We start from the raw sequence: 16,311 nt of genomic DNA, 5'->3' as shown, positions 1-16,311 counted from the left end.
AGATCCATCATCACATCACACATTTCTGATTGTTTCATTGGAGTCGTTTCTTCATTTTAGTTGCTTCCTGAAGTTTTGATGCCTCACATCACTCATCCAATCCAAGACAAATGACCAAAAATCTACAGACCATCCTTATTGTGCTTTAGATGAACTCATGTCTACGTGCCTTCCTGTCTCTTGGGCTGCACGTAGTCAAATAATATTCATGTACACTGTATACTGATGTATACTGAAACTTTCATTTCTGACATAAATCGACTAGGTAGCTCGTCTATTTTTTTCCTGTCTACAATGCAACTTGCAAGACTTGTCATCAAAAAGACCCATTACCACATTTAAGTTGCTATATAAAGCTTGAATTTCCATTAAAATAACTGATGATATAAAATCACTCATAGCCTGGTATGATATTTTGATCAGTGCTCTGCATTTCTGCACACTTCGAAGGTGACCTTTTTCTTGCACGGAAGGTTCATTATGATTACTATTTGAAAAGTTGTGAGCAACGGTAAAGGTACAGCTGTCCTAGAATTTGTTTCTGTATAATATAGAGCTCTGGCTATAAATCATTATTCATAAATATAGCAAGGTTGTTGCCTTTGCGTCATATATATGTGTGTTTGTTTATATTCTGATTTTCATATCAGCTATTCTTATTCCATTGTTTACTGTACTGTGCACATATGCTGTGTTTATGCTACACACACACAGCAGTCCAAATATTAGAATAAGTAAGATTTCCGGGGCGACACTGATGAGTGCTCGGGACATGCGTCTCAATATATATATTCTAATTATGCTAATTTGCTGCTTAAGGAACATTTCTAAATGCCATCTGTTTTAAAAACAGCTGTGCTAACAAATATTTTTGTAGAAGCGGTGATACATTTTATTTTTCAGGATTCTTTGATGGACATAAAGTTTAAAATAATTATTTTAAATATAAATCATTTTAGCATTATAAATGTCTTTACTGTAAATTTTGATTGATTAATTATTAATGTTTTGTTTTTTGTTTAATCAAAAATACAGCCTTGATGAGGAGAAGAGACTTCTTTGATATATTTTAAAATCTTTTTACCAGTAGTATGGGATTGTGCAATTTTTCTTTACATGTTACTGTAATAAACAGTAGATGAACTTCAAGGTAAGGCTGTCAAAGTCAGACACTGCCATCTAGGATGTAAATAACAGGCTTTAAACACTAGTGCAGATATTGCTTTTCTGTCTTGTCCGCAAACAGAATTATCCTTCTAGTTCCAGGCCTGCATGTGAAGACTGAAGTTGATTCTCCTGACGTGGTATTATATTGTCTCTTATCCTAAAATCAAACTAATTTCCATCCATCTTACAGGTAACAAACAACACTTCAATACATATGATGAAGTCAGTTGGAGGACCTCCACAAACAAACATTACCTCGTTCCCAGACAGCGATTCTGAAGTTCTGAAATGGGCAGTAGAGACATTTGGTGGAGTGACGTCCTTCACCACAGCACGAGATCCCGAGAGCATCACTTTCACCGGGATTAAAGGTAAGATCACACTCCGCATCTTTCTATTCGCCTCTTAAGATGAGTACATTATCAGTGATCTGTTCATTTGTGAAACACTCTTTTCAGTTGCACAGCGACCATCAACGTGTGTCCTGCAGCTGGAAACACCAGCAGATAAATGTTTCATTGATCTGAAGCTGAAATCTCAATCTGATGAGCTCAAATCATGTTACAAAAAGCCTTCTGAGGAACCACTGCACGTGATCAATATTCCTGATGACATCGAAATACGGTAAATGGAACCTTGCAACTTTCCAATAGAAATGGGATACAGAAACCATTTATTTCTGTATCACTCATGATTGGTCAAAAATGCAGCTTCTACTCTGACTGGGACAGTGTTTCACTTCTTCTGGCATCTTTACTCATTATCTCTTCAGCACAGAATTGAAGTTGAGGTTTTTATTTGTTTGTGTTTAAAGATGGTTTATTTTTATCTCTCCTCTGTTGTCATTGCTTCCCTCATCTTCTAATGAATCTCTTCTGTCTGAAGTTTAAAGTTGAAATGTGATCACCCCATAAAAAAAAAAAAAAAATGTGGTCATGTATTAACATTGCATTAATGTGCCTTTTTTTCTTTTCAGGAATGTTTCTTTGCATATACCACCCAAGTCCACCAAATTGTTCCTGAGAGGTCCAAAAGGCACTGAGTGGATCATCAATGACGCTAAAGATATCAAATGGCTGGTGAGAATGACATGCTTATTTCCACCACAGCAGCAATTACTGGGGTTCAAGCCTTTGAGATGGTATTTTTTAGGGTCTAGGCCAACCGAGATGAATGGCGGACGATAAAATCCATTTAGAATGGAGAATAGGCTACCTAGTGGTTACAAATGCAAGTTCATGCAATGTCTCATACAACACTGTGTTTAACCTTTATAACTATTATAGTTTTTTTTCCTTGCCAGATGTCTCTTAAATTTTGCATACTTGATAAGAATGAAATTATGGATCATTTTACACAGTTTTGAGACACATTGTGGGCTTTTTGTGGGGATTTTTTTTTTTTTTAAGGATTTTAGGCCTTTGGGTACACAATGTAAACAACATCGTAAAATTATTAGTTTATAATTGTCCAACTGCACTGATTTGATCAGTTAAAACTGAGGACTATTTCACAAAAGAAAGTTTTAAAAATAATTGCAAATATTTAATTAAAAGTTTGATTGACCGCATTGGACCCAGAGTTCTGTCATATGTTATGAAGATCTAGTGTTTATGTTAAAATATGATTTTATTTTTTTAGCAATTTGAGGATATTTATCAAATAAAGATTATGTTTCTGAAGCCTTTTTAACTGAAAAAAAAAATGATTACAGCATTATAGATATAAATTAAATGTCAGTAATCAACAAGACTGCACAAATTCTAGCAATCACGAGGAAGGTCTGCGTACAGTAAAGTGGACCGTGTACAACACCCCATCAGTTGTATTCAGGTCTATAGTGCCACCTGCTGGCGCAGTTTTGTAACTTCTTAGAGAAAATGAAGTCGTTATAATGAGAAAGACTTTCGTTATGTCGAGATAACGAGAAAATTAATTTGTAATAACGAGAAAACAAGAAGGAAAAAATGTTTAATGCATGGCTGCTTAGAACTTCCGTACGTTAGGGTTGCCACGGTGAGGAAAAGTTCCCACCGGTTAATCGACGACTGGCAACACCAGTAATACAGGTATAGAAATATAGAAAAACAAAACAAACCCTGATATTAAATACAGACCTTTTATTAACATACTGAATAAAAATACCACCATGCATAGGCTGAAAAAAAAATGAAAATCAGCAAACTGTGGACCCAAACAAATAAGAACAGTGTACATTTATTGCCCAGCCAATATTAGAACGTTTTAAAACGAACAAGAAAATAAAATAGGCCTAAATAAATTACACAAAGTTTAAATAAGATAAAACCATATAAATAAGAAACAAATGTAAAAGAAAATCTTCCAAATGACCTAAGCCTACATAAAAGACAAGTCAGGACTCTAAAGAATAAAAATAAAAAAGCTTTAAATTAGCATTTATTAACAGTGCTTGCAGAGTTTTTTTTTTGGCTACATACATTTTTACGTATGCCATGTCGCATCATTAAACTAGCATTTAACAATGGACAATTTTTTTTTCTATGGTTCTCTAATCATAAAGGCTACTGCAATTAACCCTAACTAAGCATTTAAAGAATTTAGGGGAAACATTTAAATCCTGTTAATGCCGTTATAATAAATGCCGTTAATAAATTAAATTGTGAATTGAAATTTGAAAAAATCGCTCTTGAATTTAATCGAAAACCTATGAATCAGTAATCGAATCGAATCACTGCCTTCCCGAATGAACATGTTCTACAATTTAGGTCATTTTCCATAGAAATCTTGTGTTTTTGAGGCCGTTTAAACTGTTATAGCACCAGCTATGGTCTGATCTCCATGAAACTTTGCATGCTTGTTCAGAATAATCTGACACAGGTTTTCACGGAGTTTCGTATAGTTTTGAGTTTTCGTTTAGTTTTTAGTTTTACAGGCTTTATTACCACACACATTTTATAAATTACCCCATTATAGCTAACCAAAGGACAAAATTTTATTTTTTTGATAATTATTTATCTAGAAAGTCAAAAGAATATAACTGCAGTGGTTTGGTTCTGATAGGGCGAAAAACCTAGGACTAGTTTGCAAAAGTAGGTTTTTAACATATTTGTGAATAATTAATGAACGATTTGACTGACATCTATGGTTCTTGAGGCAAAGTTGTGTATTATGTGGAGATCTATCAAATTGTATGCATATTGTGTGGATGTGTGAAACACCATGTGATTACTGAGCCATAAAACTCATTAGTGCCAACTAGTGGCCAATTTCTTTCAAAATATTTACAGACCCTAAGGGCCATGAGTCAAACTGTGTTTTGTTCCGATTGATTTCCGTTAACACTGTCAAATAAGTGCTTAAATTTGTTTGGCCAAAGGCGACCACATTTTTTGAGATATGCGAATGTCCTCCTAGATACATTTGCCTCTTTAGACAAAGACACTGCATACCAGTTTCAAGGTTGATCAGATAAATGGTTGCCTAGTTATAGCTATTTTTTTTTGTCTTACAGTGGTGTGCAATTCTATTTTATTTTTTTAATTTGGCCAAAGATTTAGCTTATACAAGTGTACGGAGTTTGGTGAAGATCTCTCATTCCGTTCAAGAGTTATAGCTAAAATATCATTTGGCTAAGGTTATTATTTAACGAGTTAACTTGCAATATGGATTTTCTCACTTATGACTTGCCATAATATTTCTCGCAAAAAGAAAAATTTCTATTTTAATTTTAATTAAAAATTTAATTTAATTAAATTAATTTTTAATTTTTTTAAATATATAATTATTTCTATTCAGTATCCAGACAATATTTCTGCAGTGTTTTGGTTCCGATTAGCCTAGGACTAGACTGCATGCTTGAACCCCTAAAAAGGTACTTTTTATCTAACATTTAAAAGTAAAATTCTTGTTATTGCAATCCATAGAGTATTCTGACTTTTTCATAAGTCATAAGTGAGAAAATCCATAGTGCAAGTTAACTCGCAACAATAACTTTGCATAAACAACAAAAACAACATAACTTGCATTTATAAGTTACATAATGAAATTCCGACTCTTAAGGGGGTCGCACACCAGATGAGAAGCGCAGCGCAGCGCCACGTCGCGTCGCGCCACGTCTTTAAAATTCGAACAGATTATTCTCAATGAGTGTACACACAACGGAGGCGCCATTCGGCGTCTGTCCGTGGCGCCCAGCTACGACTCAGAACTCTGTTCAAATTCCTGCCGTGCCACAGAGCGCCATCTGCATAGTTTTATATTAAATAACATCATATTTGTTTCAAACCGTTGTTTATACATTATACCAAGATACCACTGCTGCAAAATACTACCTACATTAGTTGTACAGCTTGAATAAAATGTAAACCTATTTAATTAAATGTATAATAAACGTAGTCCTTTTAATCTTTTATTTTCTCTTGAGACATATTTACATACGCAAAATATTACTGTATTTGCCTGTCGTGATTACATTCAGTGTCAATGGCAGCCACCTAGTGGATTTACAAGGTCACAACCATCACAACACACTTCAGGTCATTTAAATAGCGGAGTAGCGGGCCGCAAAAGACGACAAACTAATCAAGGACATAGGGAAATACCCAGATTCAAATATTCAAAGACAACACAAGGAAGTCATAAACGTGGAGGAAGATCGCGTTTGTCATCGTTTTTTCAGGTAAGAATGTCTAATTTTCGATCTGAGGTAAAATGTTCAGTGACAGTCCTTAGAAACGTTAGGATATAATCATACCTATATAATTTAGACTAAATTATAGTAACACAGATTCTTTTCATTAATTAACATTCAAAACTCAGGAATGATCAATTAAAATAATATATTTAAAATAATAATAATAAATGAATTAAAACTCATCTTCATGTTGCTGCTCAGAACTTGATTCAATATTAAGCTCCAGCGTACAGAATATGCACGTCCGGTGTGCGATACCTCGAGCTGTCCTACATGTGGCGCGACGCGGCGCTTCTCGACCGGTGTCCGACCGCCTTTACATTCCACAATTCTGAAAACGTTCTCATCAACGCAATTTTGAGTTCACATAATGCAATTAATACTTAGCAATTCTTGTACAAATCCTGAAAAAAGATCCAAACTGAGAATTTATTACACGTTTATATCTGGCAATTAATACTTTGCAGTTGCGAGACATAAACTTAGAATTCTGAGACAAAAAAGACCCAAATTGTCAGTTTATAACCCACAATTATGAGTTTATATCCTGTAACTCTGGCATTTTTTTATTTATTTATTTTTTTTTTTTACATCTTGCATCTTTTTTTTTGCATCAGTTTTTTTACATCTCACAATTCTGACTTTTTTTTGCTCATAAATCTGAGTTGGTTAGGTAAACTTACAATTTCTAGAAAAAAGTAAGAATTGAGAGATAATGACTATATTTTTATTCCATTGCGTAAATAAGCTTCCACATTTTCACGACCTTAAATCATCATAAAAAATAAGTGCTTTTTACTTAATTATTAATTAAATAACAAGGATTCTGTATAACTAGTTTTTTTTTGCTTTTGTTTGTTTCTCGCTTACAGACGAACAATCATATAATCTTAAATGGGATGAGGGTGCCTTCGGGGGCGACGTTCTCTGATGACCCTAGAGAAATCAAGAAGGAGGTGTTGTTACGCTACAAAAGCACCATCACCAGCTACTCTGAGATCCGTCTCAATGTGACACACATCCAGCTGTGGATCATGGACAGCACTAGCTCCCCGGGTAATGTGTTGCGGATCTTCTTTCTCTCTAATGTACATTAGGTTTGGTCAGGAATCAGATATACGTGTGTTTCATTTTATTATCAACTTTATTTTTTTTTATTTTTGAAGAAGAAGAAAACAAAACAGACACAAGCGAGTTTTCATGCAGTATAGAGCTATGGAATTAATTTGGAGGGCAGCTCAGTTCATGTGAACTGGGAATGTCTTGGTTCATTTTGAGTCTTTTTCTCAGGAGAACAGCAAAGGCAAAGCAACTAAAGCAAAAACCTCAATTTTGCTCTGTTTAATCTAATTTCTATCTACAAGAGAAACAGCTGAGATATTACATATTTAATCTTATTTGAGGTTCTTCTTTCAAGAGGATTCTCTGCTCTTCCAGTAAAACCAGTGCCTGAGTTTCCTCATGGGATGCTCAAAACCATTTACAGTCAATCTGTTGAATTCTTATTAACATGCACGAAAACATTTGCTCCCATTGTCTATAAGACCCGGCAGACAAACAAAGTGTTGTCCGCTCAAGTGTTTCTGATGTGCACTAATTCCATAAAAATTAGTTTACGTCGCTTGTAGCCTCAAGCTGCAGAAACATTACTTTTTTCAATAATGCAAAGGGTTGCATTTATGGTACAAGAGTTGTGAAACTTTATTAAATGAATTATTGTTTGTCTGTTGTCCAGTTGTTTCACCTGTAGTATCAGCAGAAGTGGAGCACACCACACGAGCACCCAGTTCTTTTCCGGTTCCTCTTCAGATGCAGCTGTTCTCATCTCCAGACTACAGGTTGCCTCTGGATCCTAGCAGCAGAGATCAGAGTGACAAGGGGTTCTATGCGGAGGTATATGATTCTCAGGGCTCATATACTGTAGTCTACATTTATTGTAATTATTCTGTGGAGATTTCTGAAGGACCCATATTTGCAGCTTTCAGTAACAGGCATGTAATCAGCTACGAACAAAATAATATTTTATAATGGTTTTCAAATTGACATTATAAACAACCCAAACTCACATCGTTTTCAGAGATGATATCAGTAATGAAATCACACTTTTGTTTGGCTGATGAGTCACTTTTATATTGAAATGCTTCATCTGCGTAGTAGGATTTGCTGAATCAAGAAGTGCTTCCAAAAGTATAAATCTGTTTATTGCCTATCAAGGTCATTTTCATATTATTTATTTCTAATTTAATAATAAAAACTACAAAAATCACAGTAGAATATTACTTACTGTCTTTATACCAAATACAGTGAAATAATGTATATCAGCTTTATATCAACAACTGCAACCAAAAAACACATTAGTCAATGATTAACTGGCATTAAATGAGCTGTCCACAGAATTTCTGAAACATCTATTTCTTATCATATTCACTCACGATAGTCTAAAACAGCTATCAACCAATCACAATAATATCAAATGGGCAAATATTGTCCAGATAACCTTATATTTACACAATTCTTGTGGCTCACACATACTTCAGAAGTACTGAATTACAGAAAAATCTTGTCCATCCAATTTATTGTGCTGAGTGGTGTCATGGCAAACACCATAGAAAATGATTGAGGTTCTGATATGCCAACATACAAATGCAACACCTGCAAAAACCTAAAACATTTATTTTTTGTCTATACCAGATCTCAATTGAGAGCCTCGGAGAAGAAATGGTTGGGATTTTCTCCAGCATTAAGGTCAGCAGCTGTTGGGTTCGCTCCATGCCAGTGGTGACGAAAATATCGTTCGAAGAGGAGCCATGCAACATCAAGAACTGTCCTAAGAGACTCTCCTTCAAGATGCTTCAGGACCTGCCATCCAGTTCGTGGGACCTCGAATGTGCAGTAAAACTTTGTCATGAAAGTAGAAATGTTAGTGGAGTTCTGTTTTTCAGACACTTTAAAACACTCATTGCAAAGCCCATATTACACAATCATCTCTTGTTTTTTTTTTTATTTTATTTTTTTTTAGTTTTGTACACCTGAAATTCAAGTCAAGAGGAGCTTGCAGGTCAAGCCATATATCTCGAACCAAAGTGAGTACAAGCTAATTTCAAGCTGCCTATCAACACATTTTTTTTTATTTAGTCAAAATAAAAAATAAATCACTGCAGTATGGTGCTTTCTATCTTTAAATCAAATACAATGATATCGTACATACAGTATCAGCTTTATATCAACATCTGCTAAAAAAAAAAAAATCGATATCAGTTAACCACTAAATGGTCACACAATGGCAGAAAATTAGCTGTCTACAGAATTTCTGAAACATATTAACTGATATGAAATGTGTATGTAATCATCACTCAAAATAGTCTGAAAGCAGCTATCAATCAATGACAATGTAATGTAATGACAATAACAATAATGAAAATAATACAATTCTCAAGTATTGTCCAGATAATCATCACTTATTGTGCTAATTACAGTAATAAACCATTCAAAAAGTTCAACATCCTTAACACACTTTCATAAAGCTGTTATGAGTTTTCCCCTGTGTGCTCCCACAGTCTGTGTAAAATGCCAATGATAAATTTACAAACTTGGATGAGATGGCCAGAAACCTTTATCTCGTTGGGTCATCTTTGTGCGTCAGCTGCCACAAATTGATATATCAGATATTCAGGAAACTTGTGATACCCTTTAACCTTGAACCCTGTGATGCTGGATAACATTTTAGTCCTAATTTGGAAACACACAGGAAATAAATCCTCCCATTCGAAACACCATTCAGCAGTGTTCATTTCAGAGCACAACAATGGGATGACACGCCATTGTCCCAGATTCCAACTACTCCCATTTTGCCTCAGCAAAATTTGTGCTATTCTGGTAATGCTGGTGCCTGTGTCACCCGCCCCCACCTCCGGCTGACGTCATAAGTCGACATGTAGATGAGGTCAGGATATGAGGATGAGGACGACGGGAAAGGGGTGTTTATAGAAAGGACTGCTTGTTGACCTTGTGGCCGCAATCAGAAATAATGAGCCAGTGGGGGATTTATTGTGTCCGAGGTCTGGTATGCTCAGCCTTTCTGAACATGGAGCCTGGGTCTCCATTGTCAGCCGCACACAAAGAATGGAAGATGTTGTTCTTTAAAAGGAAAGAGGGTCCCCGGGAAGATGAGTCAAGAACAAAGTCTTGCATTCCTCACTCCCGGCCACAGTGAAGGCCTACTGCACTCTGCACAAACACTGACACGGGGTCATGTTTCTGCAGGATGCTACGTGCTTCGATCAGTCTCCATCCATGTTGTTTTTTTCCTCCACTGTTGTCCCTTTGGGACAATAGACAAGGGCTTCTGCAGTTTGGTGTGATTCTTGATGTTGACTTTTCTTTGGATGTGTTTTCCCTGCAAGGCATCTCTGAAAGTCCAGAGATCAGCACTGAGACATGGTCAGTTTGAAAACTCTAAGTAGAAAACAGGTCGTAGGATCTGTTAACATACGCCTGTGTTGTAAAGTATGCAGGCCCTTGGGCTGTCCTTCCTTTTTGAGGGGATGAAGTTCATCCCCTCCTGACCACCTTCTTGGCTGTTTCCTGCCTCTGTTTGCTCAGCTTAGATTTTCTGACCAAACATACAAATAAAAGCCGATATTTTGTGGAAACTCTGCTGTTGACTTGGAGAATATGGACATAAAACAGACCCTTCCGTCAAGCCTCTTGGGAACCATTATTTGTGCAGCCAAGGTGTTTTTGGTAAACATGCATGTCTTTGCAAAGGTGCTCGGCCTTCAGCAAACACCTCGCTATCAAAGCGTGCGATTAAACAGACACGCACAACTTGAGGAAAAACAAGCAGCTGCCATTGACCTTTCTGTTTCCCGTCATTGTCATGGAGAGGAAGATGAGTGTGTGTGTGTGTAGAGCGGCATATATGAATACCAGGACATGAAGGTCATATGGTGGAGATGTAAACAGAGAGGATGCAGAATGGACGCGTCAGGAGACAAATGATGAGCCTTTGACCCACTCGCAGACACTGTTGTCTCACTGATGCACTTGAAGATCGCTGTTGTGTCTGTGTTTGCTCCAATTTTGACATGAGCATCCTGAGCTTTGTGTTAAATAACCTTTGAAAAGTTATGCCCTTGATTTCATCCAGTGTTGACAAGTAACTAAGTAGTGATGCTACTAGCTCAGCTACATCTGTTAGTAGAGTGAAGAATTAGTGCTGAAAAGGTGTGGACAGTTTTGCACCTGTCCTTGATGAATATGCATTTGAAGGAATTTCACTTTCAGATGCGAAATAAAAATAAAATGCTATAGTATTTCACTTTTCCTCCCAACCAACATGCGCCCCATGTTGGTTTGCTTTGTCAACAATGCTACTTTCATGCACATGATTATCAGATGAGCCTCATGATCTTATTCCAAGGTTGTTGTTAATGCAATGGTTATTTTAACAGTTTCCTTCATACATTCATTTGAACGACATTGTTAAAACACATTTATCATTCAATGCAACATCTTGGTTACATATGGTAACCCTCTTTCCCTGAAGGAGGGAACGGAAACGCCACATCGGTGACTGACGAAAATGGGATATCGCTTCGATAGACCAATCTACTTTGATTATAAACTATTGAGCCAATGCACATTGGCATGCAATTATTGCATCCAGCTGCCGCTAATCACATCGCGAGCTAATTCAAAGCCCTTTCATATTAAAAAATGTGTCAGTGAGACAAAGTGTGTGCGCAATCCTGTGACCGTCACAGGCGGTAAACAGTGAAGTGCGTGAAGGAGAGATGCGAGCCACGAACACTGTTCAAGGTCCCGATTAATTCGTGCTAGTATTAATTTATATGTATATATTTTGAAAGCATTGAATCACTATAGAAATTCTTAGCGTTTTAAATCGATTACTGTCTGAAATCAGTGATTCACGATTCAAAAATCGGTATTTCAAGATGGATACATTGAATCGTCAGGGTTTGTTATCGATTAATCGAGAACATTAGTGAACTGTTACACTCCTTATAAAAATAATCACACTATGAGATTTTCTATTGTTTGTGCTCGTCAAATTACTGGTATCTGGGCATTATTTAATAGCCAAAAAGCATATGTTTAACGATTTTGCACTTGAAATGCCTACAATTATTGTTGCTAAAGGAGGTACTGCAGAGAGCAGAGAGTGTATTAATTCACATATTAATTTATTTGGAATGCCGGAAGAACACATTATCCTAACATATCGTTTGCCAAGCCATGCTATTTTTACTTTGCTTCAGGAAATAAAAGACGACCTTGAACTCTCAACTAGGAGTCACGCAATACCAGGTCTACCAAAACTTCTTGCAACCCCTTCATATTTTTGGCCTCCGGTCCTTTTATATGTACTATGGCTTCTTTATTTGTGACTACACTAATTTGTGCGGCACTTGGTATATCGTGTTGGTCAATATGTAAACGAGATGTTGCAGCTGTGTTCTTTAATTTGCGCGTTATCAGTAAATAACCCACATAAATTTCCATGCCCATCTGTGCTGTTTTGGAATTGCGATCTTGTGTTAATTTTCTCTTGTTTAGTAAAACTGGCCATAAATTTGTCTTTACACAGCCAAGTTAAGGCTGCTCAAAATTCAGTGTAAAGACTCAATTCTGCGTAATAGCCAGGCTAAATTGTATGCTCTAAAGCACCTCAGTCCATAGTATGCAAAGACACCTAAAGGTACTTACATGCAACTTTTAGCATGCTAGTTAGAGTACAGAGAGTATTTTTTTTTCCTGACAGTGAAATAATCCCCCCCCCCCCCCGAAAAAAACTACATTAGCTTCAAAACCCAATAAACAATTAAATGCTCAAAGTGAAGATTTTTTTTTTAATAAAAAAAAAGTTTGATGTGTAATCAACTTTTGAGTTGTGTAATGTGTTATGATAGTTTTATGAGATCTCTTTCATCCCTCTTGCAAACTATCACTAGTTGCGCTAAGATGAAATAAAAATTTCACCATAATAACACTTTAATTTTAAGCATCCTATAAGAGTTTGATTTATAAATAAATTATCAGTAACAAATGTCTTTTGCTGAGAAAAAATGCAAATGACTAATCTTCAGTGTGTGCAGCTTTGATCTGCTCAGAATATTCAGATAAGTTTTGCAATAAAATGAAATGTAAATGCATTAAAATGTTTATTACATTTATATTAATAAACATATTTAACTGCATGGGTTTAAGGATTTTGACAGCCTTGAGATATACTGTAAACCCGAGCTCTTCAACTCCAGTGCTGGAGGGCTGGTGTCTTGCGGAGTTTAACTCCAATCTTAACCAAACACACCCACACAAGCTAATAAAGATGTTCAGAGTTGCTAGAAAATCAGAAATCTTGGCAAGTTAAATTGGGATTAGAACCTCAGTCTGCAGAACACGGTCAATTAGGACTTGAGTTAAGGAGCGCTGCTCTAGGGGATGGTTTTCTGTAAAGTGTGTATTGGGAAAAGTACCATATTAATACAGCTGACTTAACCTGATGATCCCGATAACTCTCTTGTAGTTAGCTGGAAGCTTTTAGTGTAGCTAGCTACTTTTAAGGCAGCTTCTTTCAGAGTAATTTTTACTCTTTGTAATGACTGGCTTGTAGCTTGACAAACTACAGATACACACTACCTTCCCCAAAACTGATGTCATCTAATGCTAACTGGCATCCTGTGCCAATGGAAGACTGATGTCAAAATTAAGTAGATCTAAGTCTGGGGGTATAATTATCACTTTCTCACCCAAGTCCCGGACGAGCCCCCAATTTCTTACTGCTGCAGTCTGACCTAGTTATCACTTTCAGCTGAACCATGGGGAAACTCACTTGACAAAGACATGTTAACAATTGTCTTTCACTGAATGAGGGAAAGCAATGGCTTCTGTATTGAATATTTGCTGTGTTTTCAGATCCGTGTTTTGAGTTCGGACTCTTGGCTGTTCTGGGAATCGCATTCGGAGGATTTCTGATTGGAGTTCTCCTCACCGGTGCTTTATGGTTCATTAAGATACGAACAGGTGAGTTATAGGCATTTGGAATGAGTTATGGTTAGCGGAGCTTATAATTTATTTAAATACTCAAGCGTGAGAAGATGTGTTTGGTAGAGTTTTCTCTGCTTCTTTAGCTTATGAGGGAAGATGTGGAGAGAGCAGCTCTAACAAGCCTCGTGATGATTTCCCACTAGAAATAAGATGAAGCAGTTAAGTAAGGCCGCTGCCGCAGTACCTCGAGACTGATGAACTGTTCTTGTCTTGAAGGGACTTTTCGGCATGTTCTGAATATAAGTGATCCATTTATGAGTTTATGATATATGATAACGTCCTGATCTCATGTGTGCATGTGTTTCAGGGCATCCTGTGGCTCTGGGAATGAGATCAACGGCAGCTGAGCTCTCAGGTAAACTGAACTCTAAACGAGTCAATCTTTTCCTCAGCACACATCCTCTACTCCTTTCCTGTCACATTTCCTTTTCACGGTCGATCGCCTCACTCGATAGTTGCCATGGAAATCTGTTTTTGTTTATTACACTCAATATTCCCTGTGTCTTTTGTCCAGTCTTCTCTATATCCGGATGCCCTTGTGGTTTGACCAAACGGCAGCCAGTGCCCACCCACCCGTCTCCCTCCGAGGACAGCAGTGCCAACGCCAGCATTGGCAGCACCCAGAGCACACCCACCAGCAGCATGGCATAATGCCATTGCCATGCGTCTCTCTGCACCTAACGCTCTCTCCCTCTTGAAACCATCTCGCTCCACATGTCCCATCATCCAGAGCGAAAGAAAAAGAGAGTCAGTAGCAATCCTGAAACATTCCCTGTACCTCACAATACTCCATTTGCATTCCCGGCTACGGGAAGTCAGTGGGGACGAAGAACAAAAAAAGAAAAAAGCTTGGCTCCCAGAGACAGGAAAAACAATGCATAACCCCCAGGAACTAACAGGAAATTCGTCGCATTCTTGCGCCGGTGCCTCTCTGATTTCACAGACAAACAGTGGTCTGACGCACCAGTTCGCTTTCAGACACAGCTAAATGTGGCTCAAAGAGGCGACCGAACAAACGTCAGACCACCCCATATCCAAACACTCATCTGTGGACTGAACTTTTGAAATATTCCAACAAATCAAACTATTGGACATGAACATAAAAGGAATACCTTGTTTAGTTTTAGAGTTCGTACTGAAAGGCTGTCTCAAATGGGACAGATTGGGAAATGGCTACCTCTGAGTCTCTGTGGATATAGATTTGTTTAATATTTGTTTGACCATAACTAGAAACAGTTGCTGAATCTCATGAAATCTGCCAAAACGTGTCATATTTAACCCCTAATCAATAGAAATACAGAAGCAGTACCTTATTTATTTTTTATTTTTTTTAGCAAAGTGACATTTTCTGATGCAGTGAAAAATCAGAAATGTAATTCTAAAATGAGAATTTTTATCAGATTTTCTATATTTGCGTTCATTTTTTATTTCACTTTAATGGTAATACATAGGTCCTTTTCACAATAAGAGTAAAATTACTAAATCTAAGCAGAGGAGCCTGATAAAAAAAATGCTTATTTTAGATGAACATTTCAGATGGCACTTTGAGACTTTCGAGTCTGAACTCTTAATATATATATATATATATATATATATATATATATATATATATATATATATATATAGTGTTGTCACTAAATCTTAATCGCGATTATTTTAGATTATAATAAGATAAATTTATTGTGCATGTATAAAGACACATACATACAGTATGTATTATAAAAAATATTTACATGTATTTACATATAGTCTATATTTATATTAATATAATTTATATTATAAATAGATTAAAAAATTAAATATAATCTATTTTTATTAAATATATACATGCATGTGTATGTAGATATACATAATAAATATGCACAGCACACATGCATACATAAATAAAAACTTTTACTTTGAATGCAATTAATCATTTGACAGCACTATATATTATATATATATATATATATATATATATATATATATATATATATATATATATATATATATATGACTTTTTACTTTGATTACGGTGTGAAATATGACCGAAAATGTTTCCATGAGATTCATATAAATAGATTTTTTTTGTTTTCTTTTTTCCTTTCAAATATATATATATGTATATATATATATATATATATATATATATATATATATATATATTTGACATTTTGTAACTTTGTCTTTATTGAGTGACAAAATATATTTTATAAATTACTTTAGTAATTAAATGACTTTAAAGATGTTTTGTGTGTGTGTGTGTTTTCGTGACTATAATATGTAGATGCTTTAAACAGTAAAATCAGTATAATGAAGATTCATTACAAGATGTTGGCCTGAATTTTCCTAAATTGAGGTCTCATCTTTTCCCCCAATGATTTTAAATATTGCAAGTCAAACAAACACATATCCATTTA

At 36.0% G+C, this 16,311-nt stretch overlaps 1 protein-coding gene across 6 annotated transcripts in view; it reads left to right on the top strand.

Annotated features, from left to right (window-relative positions):
* Nucleotides 1-15,489, top strand: part of LOC113068063 (endoglin-like) — a 48,179-nt gene extending 32,690 nt beyond the window's left edge. For 3 of the 6 annotated variants that reach the window (XM_026240638.1, XM_026240639.1, XM_026240637.1), the window contains exons 5-14: nucleotides 1,358-1,538; nucleotides 1,626-1,791; nucleotides 2,144-2,246; nucleotides 6,715-6,898; nucleotides 7,578-7,735; nucleotides 8,534-8,761; nucleotides 8,862-8,925; nucleotides 13,781-13,888; nucleotides 14,220-14,267; nucleotides 14,427-15,489. In XM_026240638.1, coding sequence (XP_026096423.1) covers nucleotides 1,358-1,538; nucleotides 1,626-1,791; nucleotides 2,144-2,246; nucleotides 6,715-6,898; nucleotides 7,578-7,735; nucleotides 8,534-8,761; nucleotides 8,862-8,925; nucleotides 13,781-13,888; nucleotides 14,220-14,267; nucleotides 14,427-14,563 — 1,377 coding nt within the window. In that variant the 3' untranslated portion in view covers nucleotides 14,564-15,489. Of the gene's footprint in view, nucleotides 1-1,357; nucleotides 1,539-1,625; nucleotides 1,792-2,143; nucleotides 2,247-6,714; nucleotides 6,899-7,577; nucleotides 7,736-8,533; nucleotides 8,762-8,861; nucleotides 8,926-13,780; nucleotides 13,889-13,995; nucleotides 14,268-14,426 lie in introns of all 6 variants that reach the window. The other 3 variants (XR_003279478.1, XR_003279479.1, XR_003279477.1) reach the window with 3 other exon arrangements.
* Nucleotides 15,490-16,311: the final 822 nt, after the last annotated feature.

The sequence above is a fragment of the Carassius auratus genome, linkage group LG30F, assembly GCF_003368295.1.
Source record: "Carassius auratus strain Wakin linkage group LG30F, ASM336829v1, whole genome shotgun sequence".
NCBI lineage: Eukaryota > Metazoa > Chordata > Actinopteri > Cypriniformes > Cyprinidae > Carassius > Carassius auratus.
The sequence above is the reverse complement of the archived record's forward strand: the minus strand, read 5'-3'. Positions and strand labels throughout refer to the sequence as shown.